Source organism: Macaca nemestrina, chromosome X, assembly GCF_043159975.1.
Source record: "Macaca nemestrina isolate mMacNem1 chromosome X, mMacNem.hap1, whole genome shotgun sequence".
Lineage (NCBI taxonomy): Eukaryota > Metazoa > Chordata > Mammalia > Primates > Cercopithecidae > Macaca > Macaca nemestrina.
In genome coordinates, this window is record NC_092145.1 from 115509914 (window position 1) to 115534073 (window position 24160).

Here is a 24160-nt window from a genome sequence, read left to right on the forward strand (position 1 = left end):
AACTAGAGGGATGAAAGCAGGTAAGTGGTTGCCTGGGACCAGAGATCAAGAGTAGGAAAATGGCACAAGGAAACACTTTGGATAATGGAAATGTTTTGTATCTTGATTATGGTAATGGTTATACAACTATTTAAGTTGTCAAATCTCAAATAATGTAAATCATATCTCAAAAAATGCTTAAAACAATGTTAAATTTTATCTCAAGCTACAGAAAATAAATTATCAGGTATTTTTTGTGAAGCTAGACAAGTTAATTAGAAAGTTTATTTGAAAAAACAAGCCACCAAGGACAGCCAGGAAAATCCTAGAAGCAAGAACAGTAGGGAAAGGGTGCCCTAGCACTACCATACATTAAAACATATTATAAAATCTCTCTAAGTAAAATACTTTTGTATTAGCTCATGAACAAAACAAGCCACAAAATTCACAGACAAAACTGCATATGAATATTTAGTATACAATTAAGGCAACACCTCAAATCAGTAGAGGAAAAAATGAATTTTAAAAAAATTTATCTTTGGGATAACTAGCCATAAAAGATAATCTTAAATGTTGTTCACACTATAAGTCAAGGATAAAATCCAAATGGATCAGAAATTTAAATGTCAAATATTAAACCATTCAAGTACTGAAAGAAAATGTGGGTGAATTTCTCTAACACCTGGGAATGAGGAAAAAAACCCATCCTATGATTCAAAACATAAGGGCAATGTAGAAAACTGATCAATCTGACTATATAGAAATAGAAAACTTCTGCACAGACAAAAACACACAAAAGCAAAGCAAAACAACAAATCTCAAACTGGGCAATAGTAGCTTCAACTAATATTACAGATAAAGGATAAATATGCCTAATATATATAATATAGATACATAAAACAGTAAAAGAAAACAATGACCTAAAAAAAAATGGGCGACAGACATGAACAAATATTTCAAAGAAAAAGAAATTCAAATAGTCTTTACACTTCAATTTTTAAAAAGTTCAATATCACTAACAACTAAGAAAATGTAAATTTAAATTATAATAAAATACCATTTCTCACCTATCAAACTGGCAAGTCTGCTGACAAAAAGGTTCTTGACTAAGATCAAGAAGAAACAAACACTTGCATACATTGTTGAAATAAATGCAAATGGTTCAATCCCAAAGGAGTAAATACCCTTCAACACAACGATCCCACTTTTAAAGGAATCTATACTAAAGAATCACTAACAAAACTATTAAAAGACAGGCCAAGTGCAGTGGCTCACACCTGTAATCCCAACACTTTGGGAGGCTGAGGTGGGAGAATTACTTGAGGCCAGTAATTGAGTTTGAGACCAGCCTGGGTAATATACTGAGATTCTATCTCTGCAAAAAAAATTTAAAAATTAGCTGAGCATGGTGGTGTGCACCTGCAGTCCCAGCTCCTCGAGAGGCTGAGGCAGGAGGATTCATTTGAGCCCAGGAATTCAAGGCCGCAGTGAGCTCTGATTGCACCACTGCACTCCACCCTGTGCAACAGAGCAAGACCTTATCTCTAAAAAACTATATATGGAGAAAGAGACACTTTTACTAGACTATTTACTGCAGCACTCTGTAAAAGCAAAGCACTGAAGCACCTGATTAAATAAACTATGGAGTAAGTCTTCATGACCTTGAGTTAGGCAAAGATTTCTTACGTACAACAGTAAAAACACAAGAAATAAAAAGTTGTTATAAAGTCGATAAATTGGACTTCATCAAAGTTTAAAACTTTATTTTCTACCCCACTAGGCACACTAAAAAACTAGTACACTCAAAAAGTAGATAATTACAAGTGTTGAGTAGGATACAGAGAAACTGGAACCCTCACACCATTACTGGCAGGGATGTAAAATGGTACAGACATAGGGAAAAAAAGTTCTGGCAATTTCTCAAAATGCTTAACATAGATTTACCCTATAATCCAACAATTCCATTTCTGAGTACCTACCCAAGAAAACTGAAAATATTATGTCACACAAAAACCTGTACACAAATGTTCACAACAGTATTATTCACAATAGCCAAAAAGTGGAAACAATCCAAATGCCCATCAATTGATGAAAGGATAAACAAACTGTGGTATACTGACTCAACGGAATACAGTGAGCCCTTTGTATCCATGGGTTCCGCATCTGCGGATCAAAAGTATTCAGGAAAAATATAACAATACAACAATAAAAAATAATACAAACTAAAAAGCAATACAGTATAGCAATCAATTACACAGCATTCACATTTTATTAGGTATTTTAAGTAAACTAGAAATGATTTAAAGTATATGGGATGATGCATAGAGGTGATATACAAATACTTTATCATTTAACATAAGGAACTTGAGCATCCATGGATGTTGGTATCCATGAGGGGTCCTGAAACCAATCCCCCACAGATACTGAGGGGTGACTATATTATCAGGAAATAAAGAATAAAATATTCATGCTACAACATATATGAACCTTGACAACATATGCTAAGTTAAAGAAGCCAGCCACAAAAGACCATATATTATATGATTCCATTTACATGAAATATCCAGAAAAGACAAATATATAAAAGACAGAAAGTAGACTGATGGTTGCCAGGGCTGGGGATATACGTGAGATTCCATTCCAGGGAGATAAGTAAGACTGTGATTATGGCTGTGATGCAGGATTTTTTGCCCCTTAGCTGAGCTAATCTGGGTTTTTGTCTCACAACCAGGAAGAATGAGGCATGCAAACACATTGAAGGGTGAGGAAGACAAAATTTATTAAGCAAAAGGAAAGCTATCAGCAAAGAAAGGGGGTCCTGCCAGTAGGTTTCCACCTCACAAACTGAATACCAGGGCCCCAGCACGCAAGCTGAAGAGGCCAGGATCCTCCCCTGTATAAGGTGCAAATTCTTGGTGGCTCCACCCTGTTCCCCCAGTGCATAGGGACCTCCAGTCCACTGCAGGCATGCCCAGGAAAGCCCCCTGTGCAGGTTCCCTTATCTGCAGAAAACATCTGGTGTAAACACTTGTGGGCTGGGTGGATCAGTGATTCTCCAGGGACCCTTCCGTATCTGTTGAGACCTTTGTCTGCCTCCTCCCTCTATCAGCTGCACAGCTCTGAAAATTTACCAAAAGTCACTGATTTGTATAGTTAAAACAGCCAAATTTTATAGCATGTGAATTATACTTTGATAAAGCTTTAAAAAAAAATAAGCCAGAGATTAGAGAAGATATTTTCAAAAGACTTAGGAAAAAAAAATTATAGATATAGATATAGATATCTAAAATCTCTACATAGTGTTCTCAAAATCTCTGCATAGGCTGACTATGGAAGGGCTTTCCCAGACAAAGCCAGTCTATATAAGACTGGAATAAGTACCTACTTCAAAAAGAAAGATAAACTAACCAATAGAAAAATAAAATCCACAAAAAATCTGAAATGGCAATTCAGATTAAAAAAAAAAAACAAACTCACTGCTCAATAAACTTAAAAGTAAACATGATGTAGAAGATCATGCTTAATTTAATCACTGCTCAAATTAAGATAAGTAAGTGTATGATTCATTGTTTCACTGCTATGCACAGTCTTTCATTTAGGTAGGTCTTCTAAAAAATAGTTAGGTTCAGCTCTCCTCAAAGCTCCAATTATAAACAGAATACACCAAGAAAGAGTTTATCATAATTTTCCCATTACACCTTCCCATTTTAGCTTGATATACACACCTTCAGCCTTCTTTTACTCCCAGGTACCAACTTTAGAAAAGAAAACCAAGGAATCATTTTGTTATTGTTATTTGTTTAGTTTTGCTTGATTTTTACTTATCACAATTCCATTATATTTGACCAGTAAAATGTGTCAGAGGTATCTAATTCTTTTTTTTTTTTTTCCTGAGACGGAGTCTTGCTCTGTCGCCCAGGCTGGAGTGCAGTGGCCGGATCTCGGCTCACTGCAAGCTCCGCCTCCCGGGTTCACGCCCTTCTCCTGCCTCAGCCTCCCGAGTAGCTGGGACTACAGGCGCCAGCCACCTCACCCGGCTAATTTTTTTGTATTTTTAGTAGAGACGGGGTTTCACCATGTCAGCCAGGATGGTCTCGATCTCTTGACCTCGTGATCCACCCGCCTCAGCCTCCCAAAGTGCTGGGATTACAGGCGTGAGCCACTGCGCCCGGCCTCTAATTCTTAATAAAATACAAGGAGATTCACATAAGACGGCACAAACATAAATAATACTCTCAACCCTTTTCCAATACCTTTCCCCTAGAAGCAATATTTTAAGTAATTAACCAAAAAAGGCAAGAGTTCAATTCATTTTGAATATAACTGGCAATAATCTGCCCAAAACACAAACATGAAATCAGCATGCAAATATGCACTAACCTTCCAGTAGTCAGACTGTAAACTGTAGTACCTCTGGTATGCAGATAATGCTGAAAGAAGGAAAATAATTTTGAGTCATAATTATGTCTCACTTTAAAGTCAATAATATACTTAACAAGCATTATAACAAGATTCCCACCACACCCACCTCCCAGTAGACAGTGATAGTTCAAACAACTTAAAATTCTGGGCCCCCCTCAGGAGTTCAAGAACGTAAAACCATGGTCAAATCTCAGATCTGCAGTTGAACAGCATCTAGGCTAACCCCTTAGATCAACTTGACCTTCCTCAAAGATCAAAATCAAATGGTAAAGGATTAAGATTTTCCAAGGCGACTCCAGAATGTGCTAGATCATTTGTTCTCACAAGAGACCTCACTTCCAAGAATGGCTAACAACTCGACCACCTCAAAGAGCAAAAGAACTATTTCTTCTGTGATGCTTCCTTTCCTGCAATCAACAAAAAACTTACCCCCTAATTACCTTTCTCAACCTCAATTACAAAATAGGACATTACAAAATAGGACAACCCACCCACCAAAACCATCTTTAGGCATAAAAGGTTCTGAAAAACTTAAAAGTAGTTCTTGTCAACCTCAAAATTCAGTGAAGTGAACATAAAAAAGTAAAGTGAAAATTACATATGTACATTACAATTGGTAGAGAGTGCCCTTCTTAAAAAACAAAACACTGACGAATAAACCCCATCCCATACCAATTAAATCAGAATCTCTTAGGGCAGGAGGCTAAGCACTTATTTGATCCTACAAGTACAGGTATGACTGAGGGACACCCTAAAGACAAAGGCAGTAAAATGGACACTGAAGCAGGCTTAAAAAGTGACAGCAGCTCAGATACATTCTAATATGCTGGGGATGTTTAGAGATGAACCAATTTATAAATTTTAGACATGGTACAATAGAAGCAAATTGCAAACATTACGAGAAACTCTTTCATAAAATTAAACAGGCAAAGAGAGTTCAGAAAAAAATTAGACATAATGAAGAGAACTTGCTCAATCGGATATTGGAATTACCATAAAGTTGTAAGAAATGGAATAGAAAAGAACTGAAAGCCCCAAATGAGAACTTGATACATGTAGGAATTAGCACAGTAAATAGGTGGCATTTCCAATCAGTGGGGTGTTAATAATGTAACCAGCACCCAAGTATTTATAAGTAAGCAAAAGAGTAAAATTTGTAACTCAAATCATATACTAAAATAATTCAAATAATACATTAAAGAGTTAGATAAAGGCCGGGCGCGGTGGCTCAAGCCTGTAATCCCAGCACTTTGGGAGGCCGAGACGGGCAGATCACGAGGTCAGGAGATCGAGACCATCCTGGCTAACACGGTGAAACCCCATCTCTACTAAAAAATACAAAAAAAAAAAAAAAAAAAAACTAGCCGGGCGCGGTGGCGGGCGCCTGTAGTCCCAGCTACTCGGGAGGCTGAGGCAGGAGAATGGCGTGAACCCGGGAGGCGGAACTTGCAGTGAGCCGAGATCCGGCCACTGCACTCCAGCCTGGGTGGCAGAGCGAGACTCCGTCTCAAAAAAAAAAAAAAAAAGAGTTAGATAAAAAAAGAAGCCCATAAAACTACCAGATGAAAACGTGGGGAATAATATTTTTCTGATCAGCTACAAAAGGATTTTTTAACTTGTGGTTTACAATTCACAATCTAAGATATGGAAGACCAGGATAAAAACTATTTGAGAAGCAACTGGCTCCCTCAACTCTCTCACTCAACATTTGATGTTGTTTAGGCAATCTGACCGAAAAAATACAGAGATTCTCCATCAAAAGGCCATGGAAATCATATTCAGAGATCCGCAATCACATGCTCAGAGCCTCCAGTTCTCAATTATTCCAATCATGAAATATGGACAGCTAAGAATTATCAGACATCTAAAGAAAGCCTCTAACCAAGAAGAAACTAACACAAACACAAAAAAAGACAACCTAAAACAAAAAATAGTGACTACTATGCAGGAGAAAATATACTTCAAAAAATTCTTACTAGTCTTAGATAAGCGAAAATATTGTTTTCATTGAGGGAGGTGGAGAGGTGGAAAGGGGGTGTGTGCAGGAGAACAAACAGGATGCTATAGAAAAAAATTAAATTCGGTAAATTAAAGCATGATAGGAGAAATGCATAATTCAATAAAAAGATTAAAATGAAATTTGAAGAAATTTCTCAAAAAAATAAACAAAAAGGACAAAAACGGAAAATTAGAAAAATTGTGTCCTGGAGGTCTAACATATCAATAATAGAGTCCCAAAAAGAAAGAATAAAAGGAAAAAAGAAAATTCAGGAAATAATTCCAAAAAAATTCCCAGAAAAGAAGGCTATGAGTTGGTAGTTTGAAGGGTCCTACAACAGATGTATAATTCTAAAAATAAGGCAATAGAACAATGTTTTCAAAATTCTGAAGGAAAATTATTTCCAACCTAAAATTATATATCCAGTCAAATGATCTATTAAGAGGGTAGAATAAAGGTATTTTCAGATACGCAAAGTCTCCAAAGAAAATTATCTCCCAAATACCTTTCCTGAAGAAAAATCTGATAAATATGCTCCCCTTAAAGGAGAGTATATACCAAGAAAGAAGAAGATATGGTCTACTGAAAGCAGGAGACACAACAGATACAAGAGGCCATGGGAATACCCAAGATGAAGAAAAAGGGTGATCCCAGGACAGCAGCTATGCCCCAGATCCAAGTCACTGAGGCTTATCATTAAAATTATTGTAACCTCTTCTCAACCTGAGGACCAAGTATCCAGATAAACCTGGCCCAGATTCTTAACTGGGTTTGGCTTTTTCTTGACCATGTCCTGATAAAGTTTATATATTCTCCCCTCTATGTTCTACAAAATAGATGATGTGAAGGCTCCCAGAAGTGTTAAGTGTTCTGCTTTGATTTACTTTTTTTTTTTTTTTTTTTTTGAGATGGGGTCTCACTCTGTTGCCCAGGCTGGCGTGATCTTGGCTCACTGCAACCTCCGCCTCCCAGGTTCAAGCAATTCTCCTGCCTCAGCCTCCTGAGTAGCTGGGATTACAGGCGCTTGCCACCATGCCCGGCTAATTTTTGTATTTTAGTAGAGGCGAGGTTTCCCCATGTTAGCCAGGCTGGTCTTGAACTCCTGACCTCAAGTGATCCGCCCGCCTCAGCATCCCAAAGTGTTGGGATTACAGGCGTGAGCCACCAGGCCCGGCCTGATTTGACTTACTTCTGAATAACCCACTCTCTCTGATCATATTTCTGACTAGATTTTCCTGGTTCATATTGGTCATGTCACATGTCCTAATTATGGGTATTATGTTTGCCAAGAGTCACACATGCCCCAGCACACTGCCTTCCCCAAAAGTGGCTCTTGTAAACTGTTGAGGAACCAGAAGCCACACTATTAACACTAGAGTCTCTTGTTTAGTTTTACTTCTCCTAAGAGCCTCCTCTAATAGTGACAATATGGCCCCTTCCTTACATAGCTATATTCGTGCCTGTTATTCAGCTTTCCAAAGATAAACAATATCTTGTTCAGGGATACTTTTATCAGTGAAGAAAGAAAGAAAGAGAGAGAAAGAGAGAGAGAGAGAGAGAGAGGAAGGGAAGGGACGAAAGAGAAAGAGAGAAAAGAAAAAAGAAAAGAAAAGAAAAAAAAGAAAAGCAAGAGAACACTGAACATCACAGCCAGGCATAGGTTACACCTACAAAGGAAGGGAGGAGGATGCAATTGGAGAGAACACAGGCTGGTGGTAGCAGTACCATTCTATTTCTTAATTTCTAGAGTAGGAAGACAGGTGTCAATTTAAATAGTCTTTAAACCATATATAGGTTTTTAGACATTCTACTTAAGTATAATACACTGCTCAATTTAAGGATCGGAAACTAGCAAAAAAACATTTTGCAACATACTGCATGTTACCCTTCACTAGTGACCAAGTTGTTTCTTCAACAAAGCAGTAAATAAAACATTATCTTCTGATTATATACGCTGGGGACAAACCGCCCCAAAAAAGCTTCTTGGTACTGTCGACACTCCCCCCAAACCCCTCCATACTGCCCACCCCTCCCCTTAATGCAACTCTTCTCTGTGCCATTCACCCTTCCCCCAAGCCTCTTTACATTTCTAAGCCCTTATCCAGGTGCCGCAGTGGAGCCAGCGGACTTCCCTTATCAAACCTTGCTGCGATAAGCAAACCCCAATTACAAACCATCCAGGACCACACAGGGGGAGGTCATGAGAAGCATAAACAAACTTTACCTATACCCTCCTGTAAGTTCCTTCATCTAGCTGTTTCCATAAACGTCACAAGCTGATATATGGCAAAGTTAACCAACTAACGACCCCAGGGTCTCTCTCCCCCATATAAACCCCTCATTTTGTAAGCTCAGGGCTGCCTCCTCTGTCTGTGCTGGAGCAGCCGGCAGGTTCAATAAACTTACTCGCCTGACTTTGGGTCTATTCTTCCTTTCTCTCGGCTGACCTTACAGTATATGAGATGCTGAATAAAAGAAGATATACCAAAAATGGAAGTTAATGTTTTCTAAAATTCTATATGAAATGTTTTCATTTTATTGTAAATCACCAAAATATATGTATCATATAAAGAACATTCTGAATATGTTCAAATTACAGAAACATTACCCAAAAACATCATCACGTATTTGAAAAAGTAACTTTTACATATGAATAATGCTCATCTTTTTTGCATAAAGATGATGCCAACCAACCTATCATTGGAAGGACGTTAGGCTATGAGAAATTTTGCCAGTTATGGTGAAGAACTGGTTTTTAAGCCATCCCCCATTTCCTAGTTCTTCATGCATGAGGTCATTAATTAATGATCTTCTAAAAAGAAAAACAAACTAAATTATCAAACTAGCTGTAGAAAAAAAAAAATAGTCAAGCAAGAGTTTGTGTAGTCAATGGTGTGGCTGATATTTTCACATTCATTTCTAACCACACTCTCAATCCCCATTATTGATTTGAAAAGGTTATTGGTTTCCTGGCAATCTCAGTGATTGTTTTAGTCCAGAAATGGGCACATGAGTTCAGGCAGCCCAATCACCACTGATTTATAGATGGCAGACGTGAAAAAGGTTCTCTTTCTACTAATGCATGTGAACAAGGAAGCATATATTACCAACTGCCACCACAAGGGAACTATCTTGGGATGAAGCCCACAGAAGAACAGACTGAAAAGTAACTGGATCCTTCTAGACTTTAAACCATGCCTGGAGAAAAATTCACCTATGAACTTCCTATTATGTGAGGTAATAAATGTCCTTACTGTTTATGCTAGAATCATGTATTTAATACTTGTGCCTAAAAACATTCTGAACAGAAGACTTGGTCCCTGACAATTTTGTGCAGTCACCATATCAAACCTGGAGATTGCCCTTTTAACGATATTATAGAATTTCCACAAATTTGGAGGGCATACTTTCAATAATTTGATTAATTATATATATCATCTGGCTTCATAAAATTATCTTTCAGGATTAGGGAACCTTTAAAAAGATAGTATGATGTCTTTTGAAGCAAATAAAACTGAAGTATAAGAAGTCCACGTGATGTGAAAAGATGTTACCAAAAAAACCCCAAAGAAATAAAAAATTAAAGAGAAAAAACAAAAAAAATTTTAAAAAGAAGTCCATGTAATTATCAGTTGGGAGAAACATGGCATCCATACAAAAACATGGTGAACTGAGAAATAAATATGAATGCTCAAATTCAAAGTCACAAAGTTAATACTCTAAATGGCAGGAACAGATTTGTAACTCAGCCATTTCTTCCATAAGCATTTGTTCCATTTTTTCCATGAGCGATCTTTCTACTCATGTACACATTTTATCAACAATTATACTCTACCCTCATTATGCTTAGCATCTTATTTTAAGAAAAATCTTAACACGCTGTTTCTTAATCAGAAAAAAAATCATTAAAACTCTAAAGATGCAGTATACAAGTACCCATCACCTCACCAGAGTCTCTCTAGTAAAATCCTTTTGACCAAAGCACAATCCTACTCTCTAGTAAAATTTTACTCTCTAGCAAAATTCTTTTGACCAAAGCACAACCACGTTAAAGATTTCTAATCTAATCTAACGTTAAAGATTAGAAATCTTTAACGTTGTTATCCATAAAAAAAATTCCTAGTCTACTGTAACTAGAATTTTCTAAAGTCCTTAATACAGAATGAGGGAAACCATTTATTTGGACATCCTCATATAATGCTTAAAACCTGTTTTAGAATGCTTACAGAAAATGGATTAAAAATTTGACAGTTCTGGAGAAGCCAAACAAAATCTATGATTGGAAAACACATGTTTCATGTTCTTATACTATAAATATTCCAGGATAGAGCACTGTCATTCGACCCACAAAAGACAAAACGAGAAAGAAAACTCTCCAAGCTCTAACTTAAGGCTTCTCCACATTGGCAGCTCTTGGCATGTAACTTGCCCTGGCCATTTGTAACTGCTTAAGAATTGAAACAACCAAAGCATATTTTGCCCAAGTGACAGAAATGCAACAAATGACCAATTACTTGAGGGAAGGAAGAATGGAAGAAAAATCTACCACTGGCTAGAATTTCAGGGAACTTATAATGGGGAAAACTTCCAGCTAAAAAATACAAAGAAACAATTTTTAAGAGTTTCAAGGTTTTCATATTAATGTCAGGAATGATTATTACACTCCTCTAATTTTTTACTTCTGAAGTTCTTACTGTCTATCCTTTAAGTCTCTCGCCTCATAATTTCTATCTGTTTATAATTTTGCTGTATACTTTGAAGTAATCTGCTACCTGATTTTTTGAGACGGAGTTTCGCTCTTACTATCCAGGCTGGAGTGCAATGGCGCGATCTCAGCTCACCACAACCTCTGCCTACTGTGTTCAAGCAATTCTCCTGCCTTAGCCTCCCGAGTAGTAGGGATTACAGGCATGCACCACCACGCCCTGTTAATTTTGTATTTTTAGTAGAGACGGTATTTCTCCATGTTGGTCAGGCTGGTCTAGAGTTCCCGACCCTCAGGTGATCTGCCCGCCTTGGCCTCCCAAAGTGCTGGGATTACAGGCGTGAGCCATTGTGCCCAGCTGCTACCTGATTTTCTAATCAACTCATTTAACTCAGTGACTCTCTTCGCCTACAATTTACCACATATTTAAAGACATTTACACATATTTTCTATTAACTGCTCCTAAGATCCATCACATATATTCATCTAAATATATACGCTTGTGCTTCAGCCCAGGGTTCTGTATCTCTCAGGTTGTCCTCCAACCCGAAGAAGTGAAATCACTGCATCATCTCCATGGTTTAAGGCTTATAAACTGTCTGAGAGCCCCATCAGCCATTTGGCTTAGGAGGTTCATAGGTTAGTTTTAGAGTTAGGAGTAGAAAGGAGGTATAGTAGACACTGTAAAGAAGCACTCACATCCCATTTCAAGAAAGAACTGCTGGGAATCCTGCTTGCTGAAAGCCTCTATCTGTGAGATTCTACAGAAGCTGCCTGAGTTGTAGAGAGCCAACTTGTCCCTGGTCACAATTCTTCTCAGGCTGGCCCATGTTCAATATGGAATAATTGGAGTATAAAGGCCTGGCTATCTTAGCCCAACTTGGTATAGCTCTCAAGGGCCATTCTGGCTCCAGAGCTTCCCAGGAAGTTAGTAAAGGTTGTCACAGCTTAATTTCTCCTTCTGTCCAATACTGGTTCTATCCTCCACCTTCCCAAGCTGTTGAACATAAAGGAAACTCCTTACTGAGGAATATAACAACAATAGGCTGACTGCACTGAGCCTCCATTTTCCCACAATCCCCTATCTAATTACTATTTTAAGACTTAAAATAAATTCCTACAAACAAAGTGACCAAATAAAGTGACAGCATATTTTTTTAAACTATTCATTCATATCACCAGCCAGAAAGGCTAAGAAAACATTTTACAAAGCCTTTTTTCCTTCTGCATCAAATTCATCTGGAATGACAGAAAAGATAAATGATTACCAAATTATACCATCTTCAGACCAAAATTTTTTTTTGGAATTCTTGTAAGACAGAAAGTAGATGAGAGCAAAATGACAACTAAGGGTAAGAAAAACCACAGCCCAAAACACACACAAAAGAGGTTCTACCATTTTCTACTATAGAAATAGAAGCCTTTTTTTTTTTTTTTTTTTTAAAGGAACTAAACTCAAGAGAAATGACAAGCTCAGAAAACTTTACACAGAAAAGATGACTATGAATCAGGGCAAAGAATTACAGGGCTGTCTTCAGAAAAACAAGACCTCCTATGTACATATAAAAGTCTCCTATGTACATATACCTGAGCAGTTCACTCACAGAATTACATGTTTACTATATGGTTTACTCCCAGGAAGTTATGGTTTATAACGTGTTCTCTAAAAAGAAATGTCTATTTGCCCAGGGTTAGTAGTTCTCTAATCCTGTACTAGTTCCAAAGAGAGGAGGAGGAAGCAGCCAAAGGTAACAAATGTCTCTATAAACAGGTAATCTTGAGGGTATGAGTATGTGTTGGAGAGGAAGGGAGAGGGCTATTAGAGACCGATTCTAGTTTTGGACTTGCAGAAAGACGATGAAGAAAACAGATAAAGAATTCATTTTAAGTGGAAACATGCCTTAAAAAGCCTCAAAAAGGATTTTAAAAAATACCAAAACACATCTAGGAAACAGAAAACCACCAGCTTGAAATGTTAAAATATATTGAATACATTTGCATACCCCTGCACCCATTTTCTCCTACACATTAATCAAGCTGTTGACTACCTATCAATGTCCAGGTCATCTACACAACACAAAACGAAGCACATGTTTTCAAGGACTTAAATCCTTAGATTATCCTTCTCTCACCTTACTAGATTACTCTCACCAGCTAGTTTGCTAACACAGTCTAGTTGCCACATGCCCTCCCTTCCAAAAAAGAAAACACATATCCAAGATGAATCTCCCTGGATTCATTACCTTCATAACCAAAATTTTTATAAGTAGCCACGCATGGTGGCTCACACCTGTAATCTCAACACTTGGGAGGCTGAGGCAGGAGGATTGCTGGAGCCCAGGAGTTCAAGACTAGCCTGGGCAACAAAGCAAGATCTCTGTCTCTACAAAAAGTACAAAAATTAGCTAGGCGTGGTGGCGCACACCTCTAGTTCCAGCTACTCAGGAGGCTGAGGCAGGAGAATCACTTGAGCCCAGGAGTTTGGGGCTGCAGTGAACCATGTTTCTGCCACTGCACTCCAGCCTGGGCGACAAAGCAAGACCCTGTCTCAAAATAAAATAAAATAAATATAAATATATATATATATGAAAAATAAAGCTATAGTCATAGTCTAACACAGTGGTTGTTAGGAACTAATGCTGGTGGTGCCGCCTTTAAGTTGAAGCAATTGCTCATTTACCATTCAAAAAATCCTAGGGACCTTAAGAATTATGCTAAATCTACTGTCTATGCTCTATAAATAGAACAACAAAGTCTGAATGACAGCACATCTGTTCACAGCACAGTTGATTGAATATTTTCAGCCCATTATTGAGAACTATTGTTCAGAAAAAAGGATTCCTTTCAAAATATTATTGCTCACTGACAATGCACCTAGTTACCCAAGAGCTCTGATGGAGAGGTACAAGCAGATTAATGTTGTTTTCATGCCTGCTAACACAACATCCATTCTGCAGCCTACATCAAGGAGTAATTTTGACTTTCAAGTCTTTTTTTTTAAATTTCTTTATTTTTTGAAACGGAGTCTCACTCTGTCACCCAGGCTGGAGTGCAATGGTGCGATCTCAGTTCACTGCAACCTCCCCTTCCTGGGTTCAAGCGATTCTCCTGCCTCAGCCTCCTGAGTAGCTGGGACTACAGGCGTGCGCCACCGCACCTGGCCAATTTTTGTATTTTTATTAGAGACAGGGTTTCGCCATGTTAGCCAGGTGGGTCTCGACTCTTGACCTCAGGTAATCCACCTACCTAGGCCTCCCAAAGAGCTGGGATTACAGGCGTGAGCAACCGCACTCGGCCTCAAGTCTTATTAAAGTAATACATTTTGTAAGGCTGTATAGCTGCCATAAATAGTGACTAATCTCATGGATCTAGGTAGAGTAAATTCAAAGCCTTCTGGAAAAGATTCATTATTCTTGATGCCATTAAGAACATTTGAGGTCAAAAGGCTGGGCGCAGTGGCTCACGCCTGTAATCCCAGCACTTTGGGAGGCAGAGGTGGGCATATCACGAGGTCAGGATTTCAAGACCAGCCTGGCCAACATAGTGAAGCCCCATCTCTACTAAAAATACAAAAATAAACCGGGCGTGGTGGCGCATGCCTGTAATCCCAGCTACTTGGGAGGCTGAGGCAGGAGAATCGCTTGAACCCAGGAGGCGGAGGTTGCAGTGAGCTGAGATCACGCCATTGCACTCCAGCCTGGGCAAGAAGAGTGAAACTCCGTCTCAAAAAAAAGAAAAGAAAAAAAAAGAACATTTGAGGTCAAGATACCGACATTAACAGGAGTTTGGAAGAAGCTGATTCCCATCCCTCCCCATAGATGACTTTCAATGGAGGAAGTAACTGCAGATGTGCTGGAAAACAGCAAAAGAAATAGAATTAGAAGTGCAGCCTGAATGGATAAGAAACTGCTTCTTATAGATGAGCAAAGAAAGTAGTTTCTTTAAAAAAGAGAAAGACAGAGAGAGAGAGAGAGAAAGAGAGAGAGAGAGGACCTTGTCACCCTGGCTGGAGTGCAGTGATATGATCCCAGCTCACCATAGCCTCGACCTCCCAGGTTCAAGTGTTCCTCCCACTTCAGCCTCCAGGGTAGTTGCATGCCATCATACTCAGCTAATTTTTTTTTTTTTTAAGATACGGGGTCTCACTATGTTGTCCAGGCTGGTCTTGAACTCCTGGGCTCAAGTAATCCTCCTGCCTTGGCCTCCCAAAATGCTGGAATTACAGGCATGAGCCACTGTGCCTGGCCAAAAGGAGTTTCTTGAAATGGAATCTACTCCTAATAAAGGTGCTGTGAACATTGTGGAAATGATAACAACGAATTTAGAATACTATGTAAACTTAGTTAACAGAGCAGTGGCAGGGTTTGAGAGGACTGACGCCAGTTTTGAAAGAAGCTCTACTGTGAGTAAAATGCTTTCAAACAGCATCACATGCCACAGAGAAACCTTTCATAAAAGGAAGAGTCCACTGATGCAACAAAGTTCAATGTTTTCTTATTTTAACAAACTGCCACAGCCACCCTAACCTGCAGCAACCACCACCCTGATCATTCAGCAGATATCAACAACGATGCAAGACCCTCCATCAGCAAAAAGATTACAACTTGCTGAAAGTTCAGTTGATTGTTAGCACTTTTTAGCAAGGAAGTATTTTTTAACTAGAGTATGTACATTTTTTAGACATAATGCTACTGCACACTTACAGTGCAAACATAACTTTTATATGTAATAGGAAACAAAAAAAATTTTGTTTGACTGGTTTTATTACAATATTCGCAACAAATTGCAGTGGTCTGAAGCCAAACCTGCAATATCTCCCAGGTATGCCTCTATCTATTTTTTGGTACAATAGTTTCCTTTAAGTAAGTTTCCAGTTTTAATTAAAGATAAAATATCTAACGGAGTATTAAGTAATTATTAACACCCATTACCCTGTTGGACTGAAACCATTTCGCTAAGTACTAACCAGTGTCACATAATCTGAAAATCCATGAGGTGTCATCCATCACTTCGTCCCCCTTTTACAGATTAGACAACAGATACTCAGCGATGTTTATATATAATCTTTTAAAGGTAATGCAGCTGTATATAACAGAGCTGAGCTGAGAAAAAAGCCTAAGTTCAAACCTCACAGAATATGCCTGTCTCAGACTAAAATTGCATTTTCATTAGGAAAACATTCACTTGACCTAACATAAAAGTCGCATAATAAAACATCAATATGAAATACTAACAATCCTTCACTTTAGCCCTGAAACTATCTGCCAGGTGTTTTGCCCTCTAAACACACTTGTTGAAAACAGGAGTAACACATTCATCCACTCCACATCAAAATGTTCAATATCATCAAAAGGTTAAAATGTTCTTGGCTATAATAATAATTTTCTTTTAATGTGGATTTTATCTTTGGTATTGGAAGGGCAGGGTTTGGGGGTGCTTTTAACTTCCTGAGTAATGGTCTGAGTTGGCAGCTTGGTATCATAAAAAGGGCAAATCTTAGGGGGCTGACTACTTTCAGTTATTTAACTCACTTGTTTCTTAAAGGAAAAACATTTCAAGTAAATTTTAAAAGCTAGTTTTATCCAAGGCTCATCTGTGATCATCTCTCTGTATTACTTATGTTTACAATAACATGGCTAGTTAACGATCAGATTTTCGTTCAAGTATTTTTTAGCTAAAATGGAAATGTTTTAAATAGGATAAAGAAAAATGCTGAGTTTTTCTTACCTTTCCAAAGTATCCATCAATGTACAAATGTCTATATCAAACTGGGTCACTTTCTACTATGGCAAGGCCTTTCAAGGGCAAGGATTTTCACAAGGCAGAACAAAACTGCACTGCACATGCAGGTGGTTTTCACTTTTACTGAATAGCCAACTTATTGATGATTTAGATGGAGTTATATGACATTTTTCCATTTCCATCTACTCTACTTTTCTTTCTCATTGTTTAGTGTGCTCATGAACTTACAATTTCTTAGGAAAGTCCTCTTGATAAAGCACAAATAATTACAATCCAACACATGTATAAATCAAACAATAATGAACAAGAAAAAAATTACCTTTTGGATAATCTTCCAATAAGAGGTTGAAGTGACCTAACTGACAAAAGAAATCAGACTCCACTTTTCCTTCAGCTTTTAAGATTAGAGATTCATAGCAGCGAACAGCCTAGAAATAAAAAAATACAAATATGTAAGCAAAAAATAAAGCCCTAAACACCTTTCCTCCCCAAGATAATGCATATAGCCTCCATTCAATCACCTAAGAAGTCAATATTGAAAATTTCACTTCTATCTTAGACATATTCAATACAGCATTCTATAGAAGGAACAGCTTCCCTAAGTATTTATTAAAAGAGCCACTAGTTATGGCATAAGTACTTTTCCCATTTATACATGGAAACAATACTTGCCAAATAAGATAATGTAGGAGCACTTTGATAATTTTATTCATAAGTTGAAAGTCTAAATTATTACTGTGGTCCCTGTTGATATAAACAAAAATGCTCTCAAATATAAATAATATACATCTTTCCCACAGGTGGGAAGAACTTTATTGAATTATGTGAGATCTCATAGAAACTCTACAGTAATAAAAATACCTAAAATTTACACTGAACTGCTTTTACTGACTTTTTGCCAGAACGTCTACCAGTTTTAAACTACCATATACTGCCTTTCAATTGTCTTCTCCACATGATATACTTCAAACACACCAACTCTATTTTTGATCTTACTTCCTAACTCCAATACAAGCATATGCTCTCATTCTCACATTTCCTCCCCCAAAGAAAAAAATAACATTATTTTAACAGTATCAATTAGTTTTTATAACACAGGACAACTGCAGGAGAAAATGAACAACGGAAAGAACCCAGTTGTAGAGCCTGACTACAAATTCCAGTTGTCATTTGCTACAGGAGATTCTGGGGAATTTATCCTCTCTATTTTAGTAACACTCAAAGAGCTGATAAAAGGATTAAAAGTAGAAAACTTCGGTAAGGCTTTATCTCAGTGTTCGGCACACAATAGGTACTTGTTTCTTTACCATCACAGGTAATAACAAAGCTCTAATTCTCTCAAGGTTCCCAATACTTTTGTCAAAATTTCTCCCATTAACAATTCAGTGCTCCATAACATTGCTCTGTTAATAATGTGTCCCAGAGTCATTAAAGTAAGGAATGTGTGTCAATTCTCAAATCTCTGATATACTCCCAGGAACACTTTCAAGTTTGGTGCACACAAATAAAGAAACTTGGTTAGCTTCTATCACAATAAAAAACTTTCACTACCACTTCAAGAACTTTGTTGAGATAAGAAAATGTGATGTGGGACAGAGTACTCACTTCGAATGCCTTCATTTTTCCTCTCCTGTAAAATACAGAGCCTTTAATATAGAGTTTAAAAATTTATATCCTAACATTTACCTATCCTAAGCACATAAATAAATATTCAACAAGTTTGGATAATCCATTCTAAACAAGGCGAATTCTAGGCTGAGTCTACTATCCTTAAAGCCTAAGGGTTTATAAAAGAACTTGTCTTCAATTCCTATTCTACTCTTAGCTATGTGTACCAAATCATAATCACTGAAAACTAATCTTTCTGCTTCCCTATAATTAAAAAAGTCTGAACGCTACACTGAAGTCTCAGAAATTACTATAATCTGAAGGTATGAAATTTCAAAATCCTTTTTACTTAAGTCATATATAATTCTTATCTAGCAGATGGTTAGAGTATAAAAATACAATTTATTATAGTGCTTTATAATATCAGAGAAATACATAACATTACTGGGATACAATGGAATTCTTAATTTTACATTAAATGAATAAGAATATTGTAAATAAAGTTCTCATGATAATAGTGAGCGTATGATTTTTTAAAACTCTTAGGTTATTTATAAACCTTTCCTACTCCTCTGAGAGCTTCATATGGCTGATTAACATTAAATTTATAAGCAACTATATTTTCATGGTAAAAAGGATTCAAGATATAAACACAAATTTTCTTTAATGATATAAACAAAAAAGATGCCAACACTGTTTACTTCCTCTTATCACCCTTCATGCCACTGCCTTGATCATCAATTGCCTATCTTCTACTTGTCATAAAACTAAGGAACACACCAAAATTAATATTATACATAATGCTGATCATCATGAAATATAAAATCAGGTAAAACCCAGAATGGTTGATTTTAAATTCAGGTACTCATATACTCAGGCTAATCACAAATTCTTAATTTCCCCATAAAGCTGCCATGCACCTACCAAACTAACGTTGGTGGTCAACGATGCTGACAGAGCCAAACATCAAATGAGATGAAAATGAGCAAAAAGGCAGAAGAAAGTTGCCAAGAACTCTGTATTACCACTTCATAGTGAAACTTTATGAATTTATTCGAAGTATCTGAGGTAATTCTAATATCAGATATAGCCAAATATCTAACACACTTTTTAAAGAACATTTAAAGGAAAATAAACAACTTGAGATAATTTCCAATACTCCTAACTCATACAATAATCTAGAATAAAACACAGAAATTTTTATATTTTTACCCAAAAGGCTAACGATAACAGAAGATATATAATTACTGTTTAGATTCAGAACAATGTTCAGATAAACTTCCATAAAGCAAAAATATCTCCAGTCAATAGGATTATTTTTATTTCTTGCTTTTTAAATTTTAAATGTATACAAGTAAAATCATCCCTGTACAGTATCTTCATACACAACTGCAGAGAAGGAGGACTGGAATATAAAACAGGTGCTAAAAAAAGAAAGTCTAGGGACACATGTTCTCAGGATCTCCTGAGGGCTGTGTCACAGCAAAAAAAAGTCTATATAGTTGTCCCACACAGAATCTTCCTTGTATTTTGTTCATTTTACTTTTCTATATTTTTGAGATTTTTTCATAATTAACCTATATTATTTCTATTCTTATAAAAATCATTAAAAGGACCAGGCGCGGTGGCTCACGCCTGTAATCCCAGCACTTTGGGAGGCTGAGGCAGGCGGATCACGAGGTCAGGAGATCAAGACCATCCTGGCTATCACGGTGAAACCCTGTCTCTACTAAAAACACAAAAAAATAAGCCAGGCATGGTGGTGGGCGCCTGTAGTCCCAGCTACTCAGGAGGCTGAGGCAAGAGAATTGCTTGAACCTGGGAGGCAGAGGTTGCAGTGAGGTGAGATCGCACCACTGCACTCCAACCATGGGCGACAGAGCTAGACTCAGTCTCAAAACAAACAAACAAAAAAAAAATCATTAAAGAATGATTACACTTTCCCCCTGGGACTCATCCCATACTTTTAGTGTAAGGATAGTCAGAAATTTGAAAGAAAATCATTTGTGGTTGCATCAGCAATCAACAGAGCAATTTCTGCAATGATACAAATACCCTATGATCTGTGCTGTCCAATACAGTAGTCACTAGACACATGTGGTTACTGAGCACTTTAAAACATGGTTAGGGCAAGTGGACAAGTCAATTTTTAAATTGTTTCATTTTAATATTTAAATTTAAATAAACATGTGGCTAATGGCTACCATACTGGACAGTATAGACCTCGATAATTCTTAAAGCCTAAAAACAACTTAATATTCAATCCATATACTAAATATTAGGAAAGCAAAATTTCTTATGTTTATAAATGAAAAGCCTATAAAAATAATAAAATTGCAGCAAGGAGGATAAAAGCAATACCCTCCACAAAAATCACTGTTACATCCTCTAATTGTTTATCGCTGGTAGATTGCACATCCATAATCCTTACCACCTTACTAGGAAAAAAAAAAAAAAAACACTGAAAAGGTAAATAAATAAACTAAGATCCTCCCAGCTACATAGAAAGCTTGAGTGTGTTTTTTATTTCCATCATAGTGCCATATTCCACAACATTCAATATAACTTGTGCGTGGTATCTGCTGCACTGTTATTATTTTAAAAACCAGCTATCCCAGAAAAGTAACGTTACCATTACCCTGTTATTTCTAAACCTTGACAGATGAAGTTTTGAGCTTGTGAACACAGACATGTAACTAATTTAATTTTTTTAATGTGCAGTATTAATCTTTTATGAACTTGGTCAGTGCCTTGCTAAAATAGGACACTGTCAATATTTTAGAATTGTTAAATATATGCAACATTTAAACTTTTTTTTCCAATGTAAAAGATTAACTACAGTAGCTGAGTGACTACAAATGGTAGAGAAAATATAGATTTTAATACCCCAATGGTTTTAAATGAAGTGAAATTTTTAGGCTGAATATAATAAAAACAAATATGCAGTCCTGCCCATAATTTTAATTTTTAATTTTTGGGGATGGAGTTTCACTCTTGTTGCCCAGGCTAGAATGCAATGGCGTGGTCTCAGCTCACTGCAACCTCAGCCTCCTGCGTTCAAGCAATTCTCCTGCCTCAGCCTCCCAGGTAGCTGGAATAATAGGCACCCACCACCATGCCCGGCTAATTTTTGTATTTTTACTAGAGATGGGGTTTCACCATGTTGGCCAGGCTGGTCTTGAACTCCTGACCTCAGGTGATCCGCCCACCTTGGCCTCCTTAAGTAGTGGGATTACAGGTGTGAGCCACCACGCCCGACCCTGCCCATAATTTTTAAAAGCCAACCATACACATACACAGTGGTTGAGCATCCAGCAACCAGCAGACTCCTTAAAACAGATTAAGGGATTTAAGCAGACAACAGGTCAATGTATCATCCGTGAAATATGGTTATTTGGTCAGGCATGATGGCTCACGCCTATAATCCCAGCACGCCTATAATCCCAGCACAAGGCAGGAGGAGTCCATGAGCCCAGGAGTTTGAGACCAGCCTGGGCAACATAGCGAGGCCTCGTCTCTACAAAAATTTAAAAAAATTAGCCAGGCATGATGTGGTGCATGCCTATGATCCCAGCTACGTGGGAAGCTTCAGGCGGGAAGATGACTTGGGTCTGGGAAGTTGAGGCTACAGTGAGCCATGATTGCACCACTACATTCCAGCCTGGACGACAGAGCAAGACCCTGTCGAAGGAAAAGGAAAAGGAAGAGGAAAAGGAAAAGGAAAAAGAAGGAAATTTTAAAAGTATTCATGGCCCAAATTAATAAAGTAGATTATACACATCAACAGGAATAATCAGCTCACCAAGGTCTAGTCTGATCGGATCTCCAGCATTATCAGTTCTGAATACCACATTTCAACAGGTGATAACGTAAAGAGGGCTACAAGTTTGATAAAGGATGTAGAAACTGTCATAAGAAAACTATCTTAACTAAGTTTAACTGAGGAGAATCAAACGGGATTGAAGCTTTACTTAAATATTTAAAAAGCAGTCACTTAGAAGAGAAGATTAATTGAACTCTGGGTAGTGCCAATGAATGAGTATAACTTATAAGCAAGTTTAATTCAGTTCATTCAGAAAGTAGGAAAAATTAAACACACCAAAAATTAAATGGGCCATCACTGGCTCATATCAATGCAAAGAATTAAAGCATATATTACTAAGCTATTTTAGTGGGGGTTAGAAAGGAGATACCATATTTTGGATACAATTCTGATTTGCATTTTTTTTTAATCCTTGGACTCTATAATTCTAAGTATAACCCTGTAGAATTTATACAATAAAAAATAAGAAAATTAAAAATTAAAAAAGAATTATGGTTTTTAGAAGCTTACAACTTTCTCAATAAAAGACCACTCAAGACAACACAGCTTTAAAATAAGGCTATTTTAGGGAAAAAGAAAAACCCCTATATTAACCTAATGGGAATAAATATTTCAAACATTTTTATTAAAATCACTGAAATATTACCAGTTGTTTAATGGGTATAGTTTCAGTTTTACAAGATGAAAAGAGTTCCGGAGACTAACACTACTGAACAGTACATTTGAAAAGGTTACTTACAATGGCAAATTGCATGTTATGTATATTTTGCACTAGTTTTTTTTTGTTTTTTTTTTTTTTTAAGGTACTAAACTAGATAATACCTGTGAATAATTTAAAACACTTAGTATTATACCAGTCACTCATCAATGAGAACCTACTCCATCCTGGTCACTTTTATTGGCTGCTAGGTATCCAAAGTGAAGGCAAACTGGTTCCTGTCTCCTTTATTTTCCTCTATATCATTTTTTTCTCCTCAATCCTCTTTTCTAACCCATCTGCCTTCCTCGCTCCTCTTTATTCCTTGGCTCCACCTTACTATCTTGGTCCTTAACTAAAGATACTTTCCCAAGAGTCACCTTTGTGCCCTATAAACTTCTGTTTACACAAGAGAAGGGGGTGGCGGGGAAGGGAATAAGAAGAAAGACATGGAAGAAGAAATCTTTTAACTCTAAACAACATACCAGACTTTTTCCACTTGGACATCCCAACATCATCTTAAATTTGCCAAATAAAAATTAAGTTTCTTGCACTGTTCAAAAATTCTCTCTTTAAGTTTCCTTTTCATTAACAGCACCTAGTCAAATCACTTCTTTATGCCTACACATCTAATTGATTACTGCTAAGTCTTCCCTAACACTTCTCCCATAACCATTCCCCTTTTTCTTTTTACCTATTATTTCCCCAAATTCCAATGAATGCCCGTACTACACCATTACTGCCACTTGTTGCTCCTTTACTGGTCTGTTTCTACAGCCCAACTCATACCCTAAACAAACAAAACCCACTCTTACAGCAATGCTATTTATTGTCATGCTTCCCAGCTTTTAAACTTCCAATTATTTCCTACTGCCTATAACAGTGAGTACTTGGCTCCAGTCCCAGCCTACACATCCATATTTTTTCTTTCCCTGTTCCCCAACACAAAGCCCACTCTACTCCAACCCCACATCAAACTCTCATCCCACTAACTTCCTACATTTTTAACAGCTTGTTATTCAGACATCCTAAAGAGGTGGCAAACTATGTAACTACAGCAGATCACCCCTGCTCCCTCTGACACAGATCAGTAAAAGAATTTGTTGCAGCAATCCAGACAATATCAAGAAAAGGTGTTTCTCTACTGCACCAGTACCATCACCACCACCCGCTTAGTTATTAGAG

The 24160-nt window shown here is 37.3% G+C and overlaps 1 protein-coding gene across 20 annotated transcripts in view; it reads right to left on the minus strand.

Annotated features, from left to right (window-relative positions):
* Nucleotides 1–24160, minus strand: part of LOC105463462 (lysine demethylase 6A) — a 235697-nt gene that overhangs the window by 132175 nt on the left and 79362 nt on the right. For 19 of the 20 annotated variants that reach the window (XR_003013918.2, XM_011710615.2, XM_071088327.1 and 16 more), the window contains exons 3-4: nt 17167–17275; nt 4360–4409 (exon numbers count right to left, since the gene is read on the minus strand). Coding sequence is in view for 18 of the 20 variants with exons in the window: in XM_011710615.2 (XP_011708917.1) it covers nt 4360–4409; nt 17167–17275 (159 nt within the window). In the remaining 2 variants the exon portion in view is untranslated. Of the gene's footprint in view, nt 1–4359; nt 4410–17166; nt 17276–24160 lie in introns of those variants that run through there. The other variant, XM_011710635.3, reaches the window with a different exon arrangement.